This window comes from Pongo abelii, chromosome 1, assembly GCF_028885655.2.
Source record: "Pongo abelii isolate AG06213 chromosome 1, NHGRI_mPonAbe1-v2.0_pri, whole genome shotgun sequence".
Taxonomy (NCBI): domain Eukaryota; kingdom Metazoa; phylum Chordata; class Mammalia; order Primates; family Hominidae; genus Pongo; species Pongo abelii.
Window position 1 is genome coordinate 70,071,267 of NC_071985.2, and position 21,713 is coordinate 70,092,979.

The window sequence follows — 21,713 nt, forward strand, 5'->3', positions numbered from 1 at the left end:
AATGCTTATGTTACAAGGACATATACTAAGAAACATTCTACAAATGTGAAAATTTAAATATCAGCAGAATAGAGAAAAGGTTTTTGTTTTTGTTTTAAATATCTCCATTAAATAGTAAGATCAGATTAAAAGGACTTATTGATTTCTCAAATCAATACCTAAGCAGTACCTGTGAGAGGTTGTTTAAAAATGGAGATTTCTTGGTCTGCTTTAGAAATTTTGATTCCTCAGGTTGCTTGTAGGGCCCAGGAATCTGCATATTATAAATAACACCTCATGCCGGGTGCCGTGGCATGTACCTGTTATCACAGCTACTTCAGAGGTTGAGGCAGCAGGATCACTTGAGCCCCAGGAGTTCAAGACCAGCCTGGGCAAGATAGTGAGACCACTGTCTCTTTCAAAAAAAAAAAAAACAACGAAAAAGATATAAATAGTACCTTTGGAGATTCTGATGCAGGTGCTCTCTAGACTATACTTTGAGAAATGCTGTAGTAATATGTCCATAGTGTTTACTTATCTGGCTTAAAAGGATGGGAGCAGAGTACTCATAATACTGCAAGATAGTACCATTTATTTGGTAATACTGGCTATGTAAAAAGAGAGTTCATGTCAGACTGAAGATCACTGTTGATAATTTAGGTCATAACTCAGCCACATTTTTCTCATCAATTAAACTAATCAGGAATGTTTCAGTCTTCTTCACAAACAGTTTTGTTCAGTGTCATTATAAACTATGTGAATATATGGGCAAGAAAAATGAATCAAAAATATTAATTTTAATATTAAGAGGGTTACTTTGCCTTCAAACATCACATACCTGTTATATGATAAGGTGTCAGAAATCAACATCATGTAGTAGAGCTCATAAAATTGAGCAAAGGAGAAAATTGAGGAAGCCTTTGAACAAAGCTTTTCACCTTAGGTCTTTCTAGTATGTCTTCATATGGCTTAAAATATTGCAGGTTATTCTAGAATACTCCATAGTTGATATGAATAATGAATTTTATTAAAATACAAATGCTGTGTTGGTAAAATTAATTGTAATGACAAATGATCTGGAGAGTTATCCAGTGTTTTAAATAGTGTGAGCTACACTCGTCTCTATTTTTATAGTGTGGAAGAGTTGGTAATATTGCTTATATGTTGTGGTAGCATTTCTAAAATGACCATTATAACTACTTCCTGTTATTTTATGGCAGACCAGGCAGTGAAAAGATTAATGGAAACATGCAAGGGCAGACTGGAAAGAAAATACATCCACCAAAGAGGTGGCTGTTGGGGGATGTGAGTGAGTGAGGTAAGATTCATCTCTGAGTTACAGGTGAAGGAAGCCCAGGCAAACAGGAAGGCAGAAATGAGTCCATGGCATCCAAAGAATATGTGGCAGTCCACATATCATAGCTGTCTGTAAAAGTGAGATGAGCCGCAGCCCTTTCGTCTCTCCCGTCTCCTTGGCAACCCTGAGTCTCCATGGAATTTTGGGGACACAGCTTGAAAATTGCTTTTTATAGAGGCAAAATAATGGCCTTGCAGCCAGCTGGGTTTGTATTCTAATTCTGACACTATTAAATGACTTTAGGCATTTTAACCTCTCTGTGTCTAGTTTCTTCATCTGTGAAAAAGGTTGTGTAATAATACCTACCTCATACTGTTGTGAGGTTTAAGTGCAGTAACATATACCAAACATATGGCACATACTAAATCTTTAGGATGAGGAAAGATGTAGGGCAAGAAAGCAAAAGCAGAAATTAGAACTGGGGAATAAGGTAGAGTCTTACTTGTTTTGTTTTGTTTTTTTGAGACAGAGTCTCGGTCTGTCACCTAGGCTGGAGTGCAGTGGCGCCATCATGGCTCAATGCAGCCTTGACCTTCTGGGCTCAAGTGATCCTCCCACTTCAGCCCCCTAAGTAGCTGCGACTACAGGATTGCACCACCATGCCCAGCTAATTTTTTTATTTTTGTAGAGATGGAGTATCACCATGTTGCCCAAGCTGGTCTTGAGCTCCTGGCCTCAAGCGATCCGCTCACCTGGGCCTCCCAAAGTGCTGGGATTATAGGCATGAGCCGTCGTGTCCACCGAGTCTTAGTTTTAGAACAGGGATTAAAGCCAATTGTTTGAACTGATGGCTGAATTATTATAAACTTATTGTCTGGTAGCTCACTGTAATTCCAGCACTTTGGGAGGCTGAGGCAGGAGGATGGCTTGAGCCCAGGAGTTCAAAACAAGCCTGAGCAACATAGTGAGACCCCCAACTCTACAAAAAAGTTTTAAAAAGAAAAAAATTAGCTGGATGTGGTGATATGTGCCTGTAGTCCCAGCTACTCAGGAGGCTGAGGTGGGAGGATCACTTGAGCCTCAGTGAACTATGAGCTTGAGGCTGCAGTGAGCTATGATGGTACCACTGCCCTCCAGCCTGGGCAACAGAGTGAGGCCCTTTATCTAAAAACAAAAACAAAAAACTTCTTAAATCTCTCCTGATGAAGGACAAGATTGGTTTGGGGATGAGGTTGAGCCTGTAGTATAAGTCAAATGGTCTTAGGTGTAAAGATTAAAAGGCCTGGAGGGATGGATGACCCAAGGCAGATTTTTGTCACAATGTTTAGGCTCATTTTATAATCTTAATTATGGTAGATATAATTGCTGTATGACTTATATCACCTGAGACTTTCCATAACACTGAAATAAAGAAATTCCTGAAGTGGCAGGTCCCTGAAAAGGAAAAAGAAAAGAAATAGAGAAAAATTGAAGGATATGTACAAATTCACTCAGGTCATATGTGCTAGAGTCACAATTCAAACCTAGATTTAAGGGTTCCAGAGTCAGGGTGCTTGTGGTATGCTTAATACAAGCTTTTTAAAGTGTCATGGTTAGGTCCCACAGCTAGACTACCTGAGTTCAAATCCTAACTGCCCTTAGTAGTCAGTCACATGTTCTTGGGTAATGTTCTTAACTTTTCTGTATCTCGGTTTCCTCATCTCTAAAATAGTAGGAATATTAATAGTCTACACCTCATAAGAGTGTTGTGAAGATTAAATGAGTTAATAAAGTGCTGTGAATGATGCCTGGCACAAAGAAGGCACTCAATAAATAGTAGTTCTTATAGTTGTTGTATATGCTTTATGTGTTACTCGTTTTCATAGCAGGATTGTAACTATTTGTTTCAGGGCCAAGATACCGGTTTCTTTTTATCCCTAGAGCCTAAAATGGCATCATTCACTAAAATAAAATTGTGTTTAAAAATACAGATATATACTTAGTTCATCCCCAACTGTCATACATTTGTCATGATGGCATTTATATCTAAACTACCATCCTGGAATGGCTGATTCTTTTGTGCTCTTTTTGGCTGCTAAACTTCTAATTTCCTTCTCCATTTAAAAAATGGTCTTAGTACTTCCTGATACCTACCCTGCCTCCCCTCCCCAGGTTTTCCCCAGGTCGCCATCCCTTCCCCTCTTTTTCACTGGTCCCCATGGCAATGCTAACAGTTTGCAGGATGGAGTGGAGGATGGGTAAGGTCCTTTTGCTCTCCCAGCTCTGATTTTGTTCTCACAGGCAGCTTTTCCATGTCCTGTCTCTTCCCAGCTGGTTGTGACAAAATGTCTAGGAGGCCATGGTGGAAGCATACTCTGTAATGTAAGGTCATTGCATGTAGGCTCAAAGAGTTTCCATTACAGGTCTTTCCTTTTGATACTTAATTTTTTTTACAGAGACTAATTTATTTTATTACTCATTTAAAAAGGCAGTAACTACATCAAACATACAGAAAAGTGCAGAGAATAATATAGTAAGACCTGTGCCCAGATGTAAAATATATGAACATTTTATCACATTTACCTCAGATGTTTTTATTTTTTAAGGAAACTTTGTGTGTACAGTTGACACCCTCTCTTATTCCTTGCAGAAGCAAGCACTAAATGGAAGTTGATATGTATCCTTTCCATTTATGTATTCATGTTTTGTTATAAATTTATATGTTAATAATGCTGTACATTATTCTCTGTACATGTAAATGCTGTACATATCACTGTAGTGACAAAAAATGGAATACTTTCAAACCTTCAGTATCAAATATATATACATAAACATATATATGTATGTACATATATTTATTTTGTTTATTTTTTTCCCCCGAGACAGGGTCACTCAGGCTGGATTGCAGTGGTGTGATCTTAGCTCCCTGCAGCCTTGAACTCCTGGGCTCAAGGGATCGTCCTCCTTAGCCTCCTGAGTAGCTGGGATTACAGGCATGTGACACCATGCCTGGCTAATTTTTAAATATTTTTTGTAGAGACATCATCTCATTATGTTGCCCAGGCTGATCTTGAACTTCTGGACTCAAGCAATCCTCCCGCCTTGGCCTCTTGAAGTGTTGTGAAGATTAAATGAGTTAATACATAAAGTGATTTGAATGCTGCCTGACACAAAGAAAGCACTCAATAAATAGTAACTTTTATAGTTGTGTATGCTTTATATGTTACTACTTGTTTTCTGTTTCATAGCAGAATTGTAACATCCTGGCTTACATGCATGAGCCATCATACCTGGCCCAAATTTATGAACGTAATATGTATTGAATTGTAGTTAGCCTTATAGCACTTAATATTGTATGTTGGAATCTTCTAAACTTGGTTATGTAAAAAGTCATTTGATATACCACACAATGTCACCTACCAGGTAGTCAATGCATTTACCATTTTACAGTGAGATGAAGTAGAAAGGGTACATCTTAGAAGACAGAGCACAAGGCAGCCACATTTACAGAGGAAGCAGTTGAGGCAAATCTGTGTCCCTCTTAGAAAAGTCCCAGGAAATAGAAATTAAGCAAGGCATCCCTCAGCCGGCCGTCTAGTAGGTTCTCCATAAATGGAGAATAAAACCTTACAGCCTTAACCTGTTACAAGCCTTGATGGAGACAACTAAAGCAAAATGATACAAGTTTTGCTGCAGATTTCAGGGTCACAAGGAAGTGGAAATGACTGTCAGCAATGAGGCTACATTTTATTTAAGTAGAAATATGAATCATTATAACCGTCATGTATAGAGCACTGAACACCAACATTTCGTAATTGAACTTGCAAGGGATTCACTCAGAGTGAATGTCTTTCTTTGCCATGTGAAGCACACAGGTCTCATCGATTCCTTGTAGAAGATACTACCAAAAGCATCTATTTTGGGGCATGCTTATGGAGTGGTTTTCCCTACAGCTGTAGAAAGTCTCCAGCTACTGCATTTTCCTTCAGGATGAAGCTCTGCCTCACTTCCATTATGCAGTCTAGGGGTTCCTAATGAACACATACCCTGATAGGGATCAGACACTGTTCAAAAGATTGACCTACCTGGCTGGGCACAGTGGCTCACGCCTGTAATCCCCAGCACTTTGTGAGGCTGAGGCGGGCAGATCACTTGAGGCCAGGAGTTTGAGACCAACCTGGGCAACATGGTGAGATGCTGTGTGTACTAAAAATACAAAAATTAGCTGGGCATGGTGGTGCACAGCTGTAGTCCCAGCTACAAAAGCTGAGGCACGAGAATCGCTTGAACCTGGAAGTTGGAGGTTGCGGTGAGCCAAGATTACACCACTGCACTCCAGCCTATGCGATAGAATGAGATTCTATCTTGGGGGGGAGAAAAAAAGAGTGACCTGCCTCTGTAACAGTGGCCTCCAGATCTCTCAGATACCCTGCCATGTGACCTTTTCTGAGGATTTGTCAACAACTTCCTTGTTTGTCCCACTTCTTGTACTGTAAGGGAAATGCCATTTCAACTATGAACAGTGATGACATGTTACAAAAGGTCTGAATGAAGCGGGCTGTCGGATCTATGTGTGCTTTGTGACAGGAAAGGTGTATGTCAAGCATTTGTAAGATTATAGAAATATCTGTGATGGCACCTTTGCAGATTCTTTTGGACTGCAACCTAGTAACCAAGTAATACATTTTTGAAAGGCTTCAGTTCTGTTTGTTTGCAATAAAGTTTATTGAGGATAATCTATGTCACATACAATTAATGTACAGATTTTAAGTTTGATAACCAATGGAACCACCACCTCAGTAAAGATATTAAACATTTTTTTTTTCTTTTTTGAGACGGAGTTTCGCTCTGTCGCCCAGGCTGGAGTGCAGTGGCGTGATCTTGCCTCACTGCAACCTCTGCCTCCCGGGCTCAAGTGATCCTCCCACCTCAGCAGCTGGGACTACAGGTATGCACCACCACGACTGGCTAGTTTTTGTATTTTTTTTTGGTAGAGATGGGGTTTCACCATGTTGTCCAGGCTGGTCTTAAACTCCTAAGCTCAACCTGTCTGCCTTGGCCTCTGAAAGTGCTGGTATTACAGGTGTGAGCCACTGTGCCTGGTCATCAGTACTTCACTGCTATAATTTTACAACTTTTAAAGATAACCTAACTTATTTTAATTGCTATGCATAATATTACATTGTAAGAATATGACAATTTTTTAAACCCACTTTCTTATTAATGAACATTTAGATTTTCTCATTTTTTCCTCATTTTAAACAATACAGCAATGGACATTTTGGGGCATATTAATGAGATTCTCTATTATACGTCTAAAAATGGAGTTGCTGATTTGTAGAGTATGTGTGCCTTAATTTTCCTTGCCATATTTCTCTCTAAAGTTGTAGTAACTGTTTACTTCATTACCATTAGGGGTTTAAGAGCTCTCTGTATCTCTAAATCCTCATCAACATTTGATATTGCCTGACTTTTTACCAGTCTGCTGGTGTGAAATGTTATCTCACCATTAATTTATTTTTTGTATTTCTTTGACTACTCTTTTTTCATATTCGTTAGGTTTTCATATTTCCTCTTTGTTGAACTGCTTATTCATCCCTTTACCCACTTTTCATAGCATGATTTGTCTTTTACTGATTTGTGGAATTCTTTATGTGTTCTCAATATTAATTCCTTACTGGTTTTATGTGTTGCAGATGTTTTTCTAGTCAGAGACTTATCTTTTAATTTTGATATCTTGTGTAGAAATTAAAATTTTTTAATGGGGTCACGTTTGTCAAATTTTCCTTTCTGGTTTGTGTATTGTATATCTTATTTAAGAAACCCTTGCAGTTATAAAGATATTTGATATTCTCAAAGTTTAAAAGTTTTACTTTTTACATTTAGGTCTTTAATCTGGACTTGATTTTTATATGAAGTCGGAGACAGAAATCTAATTTTTCCCCCTATTTGAATAGTCAGTTGTCCCCAAACTATTTATTCACTATTATTTCCCTTTTGTGAATTGGCCAATTTCCTTATGTATGTATGCATATATTTCTTGACTCTATTCTGTATACTGTTTGTCTATTCGTGTGCTAGTGTTCCATTGCTTTTATTACTTTAAGTTTTTTGTTTGTTTGTTTGTTTTTGATGGAGTCTTGCTCTGTCACCCAGGCTGGAATACAGTGGTGCAATCTGGGCTCACTGCAACCTCTGCCTCCCGGGTTCAAACGATTCTCTTGCCTCAACCTCCTGAGTAGCTGGGATTACAGGCATGCGCCACCATGCCCGGCTAATTTTTGTATTTTTAGTAGAGATGGGGTTTCACCATGTTGGTCAGGCTGGTCTCAAACTCCTGACCCTTGGGTGATCTGCCCGCCTCAGCCTCCCAAAGTGCAGGGATTACAGGCATGAGCCACCGTGCCCAGCCTACTTTTAAGTTTAAAGAAGGTTTGATATCTGGTAGATTGCCCCCCTTCTTCTTCAGAATTATGCTGACTCTTCTTGATCCTTTGCTGCTCTTTGTGAATTTTAGGACCCACTTTTCCATTTCACTAGAAACCAACAATAATCAAAAAACTTGAGATTTTGTTTCAAATTGCATTTAATTTGTAGATTAATTTGGAGAAAATTGGCATCAATGGTTTTGAGTCTTATTGTCTATGCATGATATATTTTTTCTGTTTACTTATCTCTTTTTTATATACTTCAATAAAGGTCTATGTTTTTCTCTCTAAAGTTGTGTTTTAAAGAAACAGCTTTATTGAGGTATAATTTACATACCATAAAATTCACCGCTGTCTAAAGATCTTGCATATCTCTTGTTGGATTTATTACTAGGTATCTTTTAGTTTTTATTCCAGGTTCCTTATGGTTATTGTGAGTAGCATCTTTGCTTTTGAAAATTTTTGTTATTGGTACATAGGAAACTTTTAGCCTATTTTCTTGGTTTTGGCTGGCAGGAAAAATTTTTTTAACAAAACTTAAAAAGGACTGGGGACTTTTTATTTTCTCTCATGAGCTAGGATAGGAGAGAAAACTTCATTCCAACATATGATGGCTTGAAAGCCCAATCCCAGGAGCTTGAAGAAGATAAAAGAGGTGACAAGGAACCCTCCGAACACTTTGCTAAGTGTTCACAGCGGCAGAAAGAAGGGTCTGTCCCTAACTCTTCTCTTCCCTTCCAATTTATCTATGGCATCACTCTTTATTTACACATTCATTTATTTTTTCATAAGCTTTTAAGTTAAAATATGGAGTTCTTACTATACACTAGGCACCGTGTAGGCATTGGGGATCAAAGTTTTTAATGTGTAAAATTAAATTTTACAAAAGAGTACTGAGAAAAACATAAAGACGGCCAGTTGGCTAGCCTTCCAGCTAGGCTGTCAAAAAACTGTAACACTTCACAAAGGTTTTTCTTATATATTTTTGTATTTAAGCCTCGTAGATGTAATTATTCTCATTTTTATAGGGAATGAATGTTAAGTAACTTTATTGATCAATTTGTTTTTGACAAAAAAATAAGAATTAACTATAAAATATGATTGTTTTTATTGCTTATAAAGTGCCTTTGATTTTGATTCCTTTTGTGTAAACCTTAATAATTTTCTTTGTCTGTCTTTGAGCATTGCATAAAAAGGCATTGTATAAAGGAATATCTGTCTCCATATTTTACAAAAGAATACTTCGAGAAAACCACTTCAAAGTCAGTCCAAATGTGTAGTGGTACACCTCAAAGCAGCCATCTCAGTTTATGGGAACCTCCTGTGCATTGTTACTTTTTAATATAAGTGAAAGCTCCTGATAGGCAGACTATGAGAAAATTATCTGGGACAGAAATTGAAGACATCCAGGAAATCTGCAGTGATTGTTTCAGCAATGACTTAAATTTCCACTCTTAATTTCTTATTTTAATTCAAGCTATTCTGTTGAAGATTCTGGTCACTTGATCTTACTTTTTGTACTCTTTCAACTATGCTGGAATGTATTAGATTATGAAATTCATGAAAGATTAATAATCTGGAGCTTTTTTCAGTAGTCTAGGATTTGGAATATGATTCTCATGAAAGGAAATTTTCTTCACGAAAAAAGTTTCAGAGAGGAAATACTACTCAAGCTACACATATTTAATAAATAAAGCTGATACTTGCATTTCTCCCTTGTATGGATAAAAAGTCATTTAATTTTTTTTCATTTTGTTTTAGTTACTGTATATATGCCTTATTTCCTGGGTCCATGGGAAGCATGAGTCTGTTGGGACTTGGGACAAGAAGAAAACAAGACATCTTCACAAGGAAAACCAAGTACTAAAAAAAGTATCCTCCCAACTCTGAAGAGATAGAACACAAACATGGCTGACAGTGGACTTAGGGAACCTCAAGAGGGTAAGACTGATTTGTCTAGCACTGAGGGTGCTGCTGTAGGAAACCAGGGCTGTGCAGAGAGAGAAAATCTCTGATGACTAAAATCTGAGGTTTTGAAGTAAAAAAGCTAATTCAGTGGGTTCATTTATTTTGATTACACTTATTCCTTCAAATTTACTGAATTTTACTATAATGCGAAACCCTAATTATAATATAAGGAAGATAAATGTTTTAGAGACTCCAATAGTAAGGACTTACAGTAATGGAAAAATACAATGCTTCTTTAAAAAATGATGGTAGACAAATCTTTAGAGTTATATATATCCCGTGATGTGCTGTATTTAGAAGGGATCTTTCTTCTTCTTCTTTTTTTTTTTTTTATTTTACCCAGGCTGGAGTGCAGTGGCGTGATCTCAGCTCACTGCAACCTCCGCCTCTCGGGCTCAAGCGATTCTCATGCTTCAGCCTCCAGAGTAGCTGGGATTACAGGCGCCTGCCACCACGCCCAGCTAATTTTTGTATTTTTAGTAGAGACGGGGTTTCACCATGTTGCCAGGCTGGTCGTGAACTCCTGACCTCAGGTGATTCACCTGCCTTGGCCTCCCAAAGTGCTGGGATTACATGCATGAGCCACCACGTCTGGCCATTCTTACTTTTATTAAAGAAACAAAGTCTTTTGGAATTTCCCACTTGCAGGGTTTTGCTGATTATATTCTTGAGGCATAATTGAATGTATTCCTCTATCCCTATATTTCTTGGAAACTGGTTGCTCTAGAAGCTTACCAGATTTAAGTTTAGTTGTTTGGCAAAAATACTTCCCAAGTGGTCTAGAGTACTTCTTACTGCATTGTATTAGAAGGTAAATGATATCTGTTTGGGTTTCCCTGTTTTCATGATGTGAAGATGGTCACTAGGTTCAGCAGTTGTCAGTCTGGCTCATCCACTATAAAAGTCCCTATCAGCCTTTTGCATAAGGTTTTGCTACCATTGATGAGCATTGCCTTTCATTAGGGAAGAGGATATATTTAATATAGCCAAAAGTTGGTTCTGTCATATAATTTGTTTTATATTAGTGTCATTTTATATTTATTAACATGATAAGGTTTTTTGTTGTTGTTGTTTTAATTGCCTTTAGTGGGAGCCAAGAGAAATAATGTTTAGGAAGTGTTTTGTAAACCATGAAAATCTATGTAAATATTATTATTAAACAGGGACCTTGTTAAAATATAAATTTATGGGGAATTCTTTCCAATAAAAATTATAAACTTTTATCTCAATAGACTCTCAAAAGGATTTGGAAAATGATCCATCAGTAAATTCTCAGGCGCAGGAGACCACAGTCATAGCAAGTAATGCCGAAGAAGCTCAGATCCTATACTCTGCCTGTGGTCTTAGCAAAGACCACCAAGGGGTAGAGACAATAGGTCCAGAAAGTGCAGATACAGGTGATAAATCAGAAAGTCCAGATGAAGCAAATGTGGGGAACCATCCAAAGGATAAAATAGAAGATGAGAACAAGCAGAGTTTTCTGGATGGCGGAAAAGGGCATCACCTCCCTTCAGAAAATCTGGGTGAAGAACCCTTGGATCCCGATCCCAGCCATTCTCCGAGTGACAAGGTAGGAAGAGCAGATGCACACTTAGGGAGCAGCTCTGTGGCCCTCCCTAAGGAAGCGAGTGACGGAACTGGAGCATCTCAGGAACCACCTACTACAGACTACCAGGAGGCCCAGGGTCCTGGTCATTCCAGTGCAGGGCAAGAGGGTGAGGATACACTGAGGAGGCGACTGCTGGCCCCAGGTAAGAGAACCCCCTGAACTACTCTCCTGTTTTGTATTGCTCTGTTAACTGAGAACACAGCAGAAGTCAGAGGCCTTCTTTCCAGAGAACTTTTGTCTATCTTTCGTAGGATTAAGGCCTTTGGGCCTTGCCCAAGCTCACACCAAGCCATGACTGAGTTGATTTTAGAATGAGGTTTCTCATCTAAGCTAGCTCATTCCACTATATTAAGTTGCTTCCTACACATAAACTACATTTCTAAGCATGTTTTTATTAACTTTATATTAATGTGATATGACAAAAAGGGGCATGACTTTTAAAAAATTTGCTTCTGGTTTTTTATTTCTTATGAGAATATTTTGACTTATAATTTTTAAAATCTTTTACTTTTTGGGAAACTAAATGTTACATAAATCAAGAGATGGGTATATTTAAAAATGAGCATTAATGGGACAGTATCCTTAACTCAGTCACGTTTCAGTTTTATAGGACTTTGAGTAAGTCAGTTAGTTTCTCTATACCTGGTTTTTTCTGCCTATGTGTTAAGAGGAACAAGCATGTCTTCCCTTGTGAAGGTAAGCGTTGCAGTGTGCTAAATCCTTAACTGGAACTGGAGGTGTGAATTCTAGTTGTGGCCCTACCACTTGCTGACTTGGGTGACCTTGGGAAAATCTTCCCTTCCTGGTGCTTCCATTTCCTATTTGTAAAATGAAGAAGTTGGACAAGATGATATCCAAAGATTCTTCTAGCTTTCACCTTCTGTGATTGTCTGTGTGGGTTTGTATTTTATAAGCACTCTGAAGAGCTCAGTCTGAAGAGCCCATTTGCCAGTGCAAAAGAATATAAAATATAAGATGTTCTGTTCATCGGGGACTTCAGCAAGGGCTAGTAATTCATGTTTCACTGCAAATCAATGACTAATCTCAAATATATGTTTTATTTATTAATCATTAGAATAATCTGTAACTTCAGTGAAGGCAAGGACTATGTCCTCTCATTCATTGTGTATCTCTGGCACCTGGCAAATAGAAACACCTTTATGAATTTTGTCAAATGAATGAATGTGATCTGTAAGGACCATGACCTGCATCAGAATTTCACTGTTATGAGCTAGGTGCAATTACTTACACCTCTAGTCCCAGTTACTTGGGAAGCTGAGTTGGGAGGATTGCTTGAGCCCAGGAGTTCAAGCCTGCAGTGTGCTATGATCACCCCTGTGAATAGCCACTGCATTCTAGCTAGCCTGGGCAATGTAGTGAGACCCCATCTCTTAAAAAAAATTCACTGTTAGGCAGGTTCACTGTGAGTAGAAAAAATATTGTTTAAAAAAATCTAGTTTAGGCCAAGGGTGGTGGCTGACTCCTGTGATCCTAGCACTTTGGGAGGCCAAGGCTGGTGGATCACTTGAGGCCAGGAAGACCAGCCTGGGCAACATGGCAAAAACCCACCTCTACAGAAAACACAAAAACAGCTGCATGCACCTGTAGTCCTCAGGAGGCTGAGGTGGGAGGATTGCTTGAGTCCGGGAGGTCGAAGCTGTGGTGAGCCGAAATTTCACCACTGCACTCCAGCCTTGTTGACAGAGTGAGACCCTGTCTTAAAAAAAAAAAAAAAAGCAGTTTATGTATGGAAAGCAATTTAATATAGTTGAATGAGGTTATCTATACTCTAAGAGATAAGAAACCTTGTTTTCATCTCAACTTAGCTACATCTCTTTTTTTGTTGTTTTGTTTTTGTTTTTTTTGTTTTTTTGAGACGGAGTCTCGCTCTTTCGCCCAGGCCGGACTGCAGTGGCGCTGTCTTGGCTCACTGCGAGCTCCGCCTCCCGGGTTCACGCCATTCTCCTGCCTCAGCCTCCCACGTAGCTGGGATTCCAGGCGCCCGCCATCATGCCCAGATAATTTTTGTATTTTTAGTAGAGTCAGGGTTTCACCTTGTTGGCCATGCTGGTCTCAAACTCCTGACCCCAAGTGAGTCACCTGTTTCAGCCTCCTAAAGTGCTGGGATTACAGGCGTGAGCCACCGTACCTGGCCAAGGTATAGAAAGCCTTTTAGTCGAATCATTCTTTGGTTTGGTGAGAGATATAAAGGTATACATACTGTCATTAGTGTACTGCCTAAAAATAATATTGATTCTTTTCCTCTCCAGAGGCTGGAAGTTATCCACAACAAACACAAAAATTGGAAGAAATTAAAGAGAATGCACAGGACACCATGAGACAGATTAATAAAAAGGGTTTTTGGAGCTATGGTGAGAACAAACCTGGTTTTATTGCAGTGTTGATTCACATTCAGAAATCCTCAGTGAAAATGCCTAGAAAACTAGCAGATTTAAACAGTTTTAACATTGTGTTTATATATACTTATTTAATGATTGGTAGTGAGACATAGTAAAATAGTACAGTAGAGTTTCAGGGATTTTTCCCTTACGGGTGCTGGCTGATATTTTGCTGTGCTTAGCAGAATGGAATTTCTCACAATAGGAAAGGCTTTTCCTAAACAAGAAACAAAAACTGCCTTTCTAATTAGAGAATATTAATTTTTCAAGTGCACTTTAAAGTTATGACTCCTAAAAAAATGGTCGGCTATAGGTAGTAGGTGCATTGAGAAGATGAAAAAAAATCTTGATCACTCATGTCTAAATTGCATCATTAGTTATAATAACAAATACATAGACTCAGCTTTTACCTTTTATTTTTAAAAATTTTTTACTGAGTACTTAACTCTTCCACGTAGCTTTTATCTTTTAACAGATATATCTTCAAATAATTAAATCTGAGAAGAGATTAGAGAAAAGGTACTTCTGGTGGATTGAAAGTTTAAACAATTTATGCAAAAGAAACTTACTGCTCCTAGTAAAACCTGCCAGTATCTCTGCCTCATTTCAGTTTACCACAGGCTTTGTTTCTGGCTCTTGTTCTCTGTAATTTTCTATTCCTTTTTCATTCTTTTGACAGGCCGTATGTTTCTTGCTATCCTGGTTGTGGCTGTTGTGGCAAGTTCTGTGAATAGCTACTATTCCTCTCCAGCCCAGCAAGTGCCCAAAAATCCAGCTTTGGAGGCCTTTTTGGCCCAGTTTAGCCAATTGGAAGATAAATTTCCAGGCCAGAGTTCCTTCCTATGGCAGAGAGGACGGAAGTTTCTCCAGAAGCACCTCAATGCTTCCAACCCCACTGAGCCAGCCACCATCATATTTACAGCAGCTCGGGAGGGGAGAGAGACCCTGAAGTGCCTGAGCCACCATGTTGCAGATGCCTACACCTCTTCCCAGAAAGTCCCTCCCATTCAGATTGATGGGGCTGGAAGGACCTGGCAGGACAGTGACACGGTCAAGCTGTTGGTTGACCTGGAGCTGAGCTATGGGTTTGAGAATGGCCAGAAGGCTGCTGTGGTACACCACTTCGAATCCTTCCCTGCCGGCTCCACTTTGATCTTCTACAAGTATTGTGATCATGAGAATGCTGCCTTTAAAGATGTGGCCCTGGTCCTGACTGTTCTGCTAGAGGAGGAAACATTAGAAGCAAGTGTAGGCCCGAGGGAAACTGAAGAAAAAGTGAGAGACTTACTCTGGGCCAAGTTTACCAACTCTCACACTCCCAGCTCCTTCAACCACATGGACTCAGACAAATTGAGTGGGCTGTGGAGCCGAATTTCACATCTGGTACTGCCAGTCCAGCCAGTGAGGAGCATAGAAGAACAGGGGTGCCTTTTCTAAAGCTAAGCACAGAGTTGGTTACAGAAGATATATGTTTATGAAAAAGTTTGTTTAAAGGTCTTCCATTTATATGGAAGGAGATTGATAAAATAGGTTGAGGAAATAGCCTGAAAAACAAAGATGAGCTTATTTTAGAAACAAGTTTTTATTTTTTATTCCTTGTAAAATCTTTCTAATCTAAGCCTTGACAAAGCTAAAAATTAACCTGACTTTTTTTCTTTGGACCAAATCAGGTTTGAAATATGGATGATATATATGAGAATTTTTTTTAAATTCTAAAATATAGCAACATTGCACAGGAAGATACTCTTACTTCTTAGAGTAACTACAGAGTGATTTTTTTTTTTTCTTGAGTGAGACTCTGCAGAGCCTTTTCTATAGTGTTTGGACTTGGACTAAAGCAATTAGAATTATGAAGCAATGATAACCTTTAGAAAATTTTTCTATCACATGTTGAATATTTTCAAACCTCACTTTAATAATCTAAAGTTATGGGATTATATCTTATATTAATTTTGCAGTTTTGAGTAGTATGATAAAAGAAATAAGAATTCAAACCATTAACTACCTACCTAAATACTACATGTAAGGCACTGTGCTTTTATTCCATTCAGCTGAGGTATAAGCAGCTGTACTCAAACGTTCTTAAAAATGAGAACCAATGGGGAAATTGTTTATAATCATTGGAAATGAAGAAATTCCAATTGGCTGTATCTTCAGCTTTTCTTGAACGATTTACAGCAGTGGTTTTCAAACTGTGTCTACTGGCACCCTTCCCCTTTGTATCGGAGCAGTTCTGCTTTTAACTGTTTTATATGTTGGGGTTCTCTATGAGATTTCATTGGAACAAAGAGTTTCACTGATATTCGAGTTTGAAAACCATTAATTAAGTGAAAAAACATCTTAGAAGATAGGAAATATGTTTAAAAAATGAATATTAAATCTTATGAGTAGGAAGATGAAATACAGGTTTATTGTATAGATACATTATTTATGAAGGATAAAGATCTATACATGAACAGCAGAATGTATAAGCTAGCATTTACTAGCATGTCTCTGATGCTTTTGTTCATTTCTGTTAATCGTCATTTCTGTCCCCTCTGCATGGGATTTTATACTTGTCTAGGGTAAGAGTTTGTAGACTCTTTCAGCAGAACAGATTTGAATAACCAATTTATTTGTTTTATTTTAAAAATTTATTTTTGAATAACCCATTTAATAGTAAATTTTATATGAACATTTGGCATAACTTTACCAAACAGTTTATTTCTATGCAGTGATGGAACATTATGTAATGCAGCTCATTTCGTGACCAACTAGTTATAGAAGTACCATTAGGTTAAAAATTAGAGAAATCTAAGAGATGTTATACTTAGTGAGAGGAAGCAGAAATGGTGGGTAGATTCTCAGAGGTTTTGATGTTCAGTACTGACTGTTGGACCATGTTCTGTGATTGTAAGAAAGATTGAAAACAGTTTGTATGGAGATAGTAGTTGATTAGCATTTGAGCTCTGAAAGCAGAACTCTAGTAAAATGATCTTGACCTAACAAAGGGTCTGTTCCATTATATAGACTATTACCATAATCCTGGATTGTTTCAACTGGGTTTTGGCCTCTCCGTTATATGAGATCATATGTATATATCTAAGAAGTCTGATTAAAGTATGGAAAGATTTTAGGAAACACTAAGAAGATACAGGGATCTTTATTGATACCTAAAAAGATGACAATTGAGTAATTGCTCAATTGAGTGTAGGGGCATACCTGAAGGAAGAATTTGCAATTTGGAACTTCGAAGGAATCTTCCAAGAGATTTGGGAAAAGACCTGAACAAAAAGTTAAAGCATGGTGAATGTAATATCACTATCAATCCAGTATAAAAGCAGAGGAAATTGAAGGAAAATTTGTATACCATATGCACATTTTTTCTGTCTTTTTAGAGCTCAGATGCTAGCGTTACATCCACAAAACCAGTGTTGCCTTGTATAACTATTATATTGGCCTGCTGACCTGTGCTACCTCAGATCTGTAAAGGAACCAGTATGACGCATATTCTTGTTTCTTCATTCAGTTGAATATAGTTTTCATCATTTCCCTTCAAAATAATTTAGAAAAATAAATTTCTAAAGTCATAATTTTTTAATTTAGCCTTTTTAAAAACATTTTTCCTTCCATGTATAGTGCAATCAATTGAGAGTGTTGTCAGTTTTCTGTCCACTATTTCAAAAGTCTTTTTTTTTTTTTTTTTTTTTTTTTTGAGATGGAGTCTCATTCTGACTCCCAGGCTGGAGTGCAGTGGCTTGATCATAGCTCACTGTAGCTTTAAACTCCTGGGCTCAGGCAATCCTCTGACCTTAGCCTCCTGAGTAGCTGGGACTACAAGTGCAGACTACCACACCACTCTACCACACTATTTTGTATAGTGACAGGGTCTTACTGTGTTGCCCAGGCTGGTCTTGAACTCCTGGTCTCAAGTGATCCTCCCACCTCAGCCTCCCAAAGTGTTTGGATTACAGATGTGACCCAATGCACCCAACCAAACTTTTTTTTTTTTTTTTTTTTGAGAGAAGGTCTTGCTCTGTCACCCAGGCTGGAATACAGTGCAGTGGCGCAATCTCACCTCACTGTAACCCACACCTCCTGGGTTCAAGTGATTCTTGTGCCTCAGCCTCCCAAGTAGCTGGGATTACAGGCATGCACCACAATGCCCAGCTAATTTTTGTATTTTTAAGAGAGACGAGGTTTTGCTATGTTGTCCAGGTTGGTCTTGAACTCCTGGCCTCAATTGATCTGCCCGCCTTGGTCTTTCAAAGTGCTAGGATTATAGGCATGAGCCACCGCACCTGGCCTCAAAAATCATTTTTAAAAGAAGCGATATATTAGCTCTGGGTCTTCTCATGACTAAAATGACTATTTTAAACATAAGACTATATTTTATAAATGTACAGATAATTCAAATCTATTATCTAATGTATTAGGTTAATTTCTATTTGTTCTATACTTTTTTTTTTTTTTTTGAGATGGATTCTTGCTCTGCCACCCAGGCTGGAGTGCAGTGGTGCAATCTCGGCTCACTGCAAGCTCCGCCTCCTGGGTTCATGCCATTCTCCTGCCTCGGCCTTCCAAGTAGCTGGGACTACAGGTGCCTGCCACGACGACTGGCTAATTTTTTAAAAAATATTTTTAGTAGAGACAGGGTTTCACCGTGTTAGTCAGGATGGTCTTGATCTCCTGACCTCATGATCCGCCTGCTTCGGCCTCCCAGAGTGCTGGGATTACAGGTGTGAGCCACCGCGCCCGGCCTATTTACGTTTTTTAAGGTTTCAGATTTTCTTTTGTGTGTCTAGTAATTCATCTTTTATTGTCAAAGATAATTTGCTTATTTGACTTAGAAAAATGATTTGTGAGCATACGATATTGTACATGATACCTAAACATTGCCATTTAGTTACTCTTACAGAACAACTTTCATTACGCTGTATATTAATATACATTACTTCTTGAGTAATCCCAGAATTGTAGAACCAATTGGTGGAATCAGAAACTGTCTTTGGACTTGAGGTTTTTCTTCCCTTAGGGTAAATTTTAGGTTTTCTGGTTAGTTTCCAGGAGTTGGCAGAGAAGTTCATATCACTAAAGGTGTTCATATCACTAAAATAGTAATGCTAATTTGTTTCATATTTCTATTTTAAAAAGCAATCAATAAAGAAATTTCAATACATTTCATTTGGAAGCCCCCAAGTTTATGGTGGTTAGTGAGGCTCAGCATGCTGGTAACCCACCATTCTCTCAGCTAATGACTCCACTAAATAGTGCTAGCCGCTGAGATGGTTTTGACCCTTTAACAGCCTTTTTTTTTTTTTTTGAGACAGAGTTTCGCTCTTGTTATCCAGGCTGGAGTGCAATGGTGCGATATCTCGGCTCACTGCAACCACTGCCTCCCATGTTCAAGCGATTCTCCTGCCTCAGCCTGCCAAGTAGCTGGATTACAGGCACGTGCCATCACACCCAGCTAATTTTTGTATTTTTGGTAGAGACGGGGTTTCCCCACGTTGACCAGGCTGGTCTCGAACTCCTGACCTCAAGTGATCCACCCGCCTCGGCCTCCCAAAGTGCTGGGATTACAGGCGTGATCCACCGTGACTGGCCTAAACAGCTTTTAATTGCTTGATTTATACTTTATTAAAGACAGGAAGCACAATGAGCAGTGATATTAAAATATAACAAATATAGCATGTGAAAGTGATCATTATTCAGATGATCTTCACCAGCACTGCATTTGCATATATCTGACCAAACTTTATGCGACATAGGCAGGTCTCTGGCACTTCAAAAATGAATGTTAAATAGAAAACAATAAATAATAGCTGATTAGGGTAATCATTTATTTAATCGGAATAAAGATTATATCCATAAAATTTACTTGCAGAGAAGTACTTTCTTTTTGTTTTAAAGACAGGGTCTCACTCTGTCACCCAAGCTATGGTGCAGTGGCACAATCACAGCTCACTGCAGCCTGGACCTCCTGGCCTTAAGGGGATGATCCTCCTGCTTCAGGGTTTACGCCACCATGCCCGGCTAGTTGAGAAGTACTTTCAAATAGCAACATGAAGCCTTTCCTTTATCGTTTGAAAGTAAAACATAGTTGTAAACATAAACCAGTATGTCTTTGTAAAGCCAATAATATATCATTTTATAGGAGCATTGTCTTCTTGTGTTTTTCAAGTTGACTATGTAGTTCAATGTCAATCTCCATTTTAATATCTTGTTTATCAGTCTGAGCATATTTCATTTTAAAATGTATTTGTTGAGAAGTCATGGTGGTTTTTTGTTTTTCACAAGTCAAGTATCTTGAACACTATCACTTGTCCAATGGGAAAGTTGATGCTTATCTTTATGGCAAATGCTTGGTTGAATAATACATTTGCAAAGATGTTAATTCTAGAGAGAGCTAAATAAAGTTAAGATACATGTAAAACAGTTTCTCCAGATGACTTTAAAATAAGCCTTATTTTTGTAAATTTATGTTAAATTTTAGGTGTTAACTTGTGAAATACCTAATGATTTGGGCCTAAATTTGCCTCATTCAGACTGAGACGGGGCTGTTAAAATTCATTTCTAGCTAATAAACTGTGCTATAACTTCTTTATTATTATTATTATAGTTTAAGTTCTGGGATACATGTGGAGAACATGCAGGTTTGTTACATAGGTATACACATGCCATGGTGGTTTGCTGCACCCATCAACCCGTCATCTACATTAGGTATTTCTCCTAATGCTATCCCTCCCCCAGCCCCCTACTCCCTGATAGGCCCCAGTGTGTGATGTTCCCTGCCCTGTGTCCAAGTGTTTTCTTTGTTCAATTCCCACCTACGAGTGAGAACATGCGATATTTGGTAAACTGTGCTATAACTTCTGTATCTCTATAGGCCAATCCAAATGGCCTGAGAACATAATCAGTATCCCCTAATCTGCAAAGAGGTAAATACCTTAGTCTTCAGTACCTTTCCTTCCAGTATTATCTGCATTATCTGTGCCGGCTTGCTTTGATGTCTTGAAAAGCCCATAAATTGGTTCTTATTTTGGCAAATGGTCTCCTGCTTTTCCTCATTGAGGCTTATAAACTAAATTTGCCTTTGGCTAAGAGCAGTTACATGAACCAAAAAGAACATTTTAGACTTGGGAAGCAACAGGCTGAGTCACATTGCATGGGGCAGAGTTGGCCAGGCCCCTGGCAGTCACAGCCCTACTCTCTGTGTTCCTTCTAGGCCTGAGGACACATCAACACAAAGCTCCAGGCAGTTGCTCCTGGTTCATCAGAGAGCACAGGACATTTAAACCTATTTGCCTTTCCTGTCATAAAAGAGCACATTCACTTTCAAAACCAATTGCATTTTGCTTATTTGTGCTTAACAAAAAATAACGTGGGCTTTGCCAATATTAACGTCCCACTTCTCGGCACTCCCTTTCTGTATAACAGGGATGGCTTTTGTATTTGTTTCTTAGGGATGCTGATGAATGTGCCTTATTCAGATTAGATGGCCATTACCAGAATAAAGAATAAATCTGAGTTTTTTTCAGCGGAGTGATTCTTGATTAAATTTTCCAAAATAGCAGGTTTATAGAAATGGGCATGTGGTGATTAATGGTGGGAAAGGAAACTGCCCACATATGGCAGTAAGCTGAGGAGCTGGAGAATCCTGTGAGGGTTGTCAGGTGGCATTTTGTGGCCATCAGTGAAATGGTACAGGGCAGACCCTGCCGAGAATCTGTTGCAGCTCTTGGGTAGCGTTCTTCGAGTGCTATTCCTACTTAACGAGGCTTTCCTGAGTATGGGAGAAACATTGGGGTTGTAAGTAGATCCCTGGGAATTGCTGCTACCCCAGGGTGTGCTGTTGTGAGTGTGTGTGTGTGTGTGTGTGTGTGTTGAGACAAAGTCTTGCTCTGTTGCCCAGGCTGGAGTGCAGTGGTGCAATCACCCTGACTGCAACCTCCGCCTCCCAGGCTCAAGCAATTCTCCTGTCTCAGCCTCCTAAGTAGCTGGGACTACAGGCGCACGCCACTGTGCTGGGCTAAATTTTTGTATTTTTAGTAGAGAAGGGGTTTCACCATGTT

At 38.7% G+C, this 21,713-nt stretch overlaps 1 protein-coding gene across 6 annotated transcripts in view; it reads left to right on the top strand.

The window, feature by feature from the left end:
* LOC103890529 (torsin-1A-interacting protein 2) overlaps positions 1 to 20,241 on the top strand; it is a 40,844-nt gene extending 20,603 nt beyond the window's left edge. For 4 of the 6 annotated variants that reach the window (XM_063716848.1, XM_009240410.4, XM_009240418.3 and 1 more), the window contains 4 exons: positions 9,445 to 9,624; positions 10,884 to 11,402; positions 13,531 to 13,632; positions 14,339 to 20,241. In XM_063716848.1, the coding sequence (XP_063572918.1) occupies positions 9,591 to 9,624; positions 10,884 to 11,402; positions 13,531 to 13,632; positions 14,339 to 15,096 (1,413 nt within the window). In that variant the 5' untranslated portion in view covers positions 9,445 to 9,590 and the 3' untranslated portion in view covers positions 15,097 to 20,241. Of the gene's footprint in view, positions 1 to 6,090; positions 6,204 to 9,444; positions 9,625 to 10,883; positions 11,403 to 13,530; positions 13,633 to 14,338 lie in introns of all 6 variants that reach the window. The other 2 variants (XM_063716835.1, XM_009240414.4) reach the window with 1 other exon arrangement.
* The last annotated feature ends 1,472 nt before the right edge of the window (positions 20,242 to 21,713 follow it).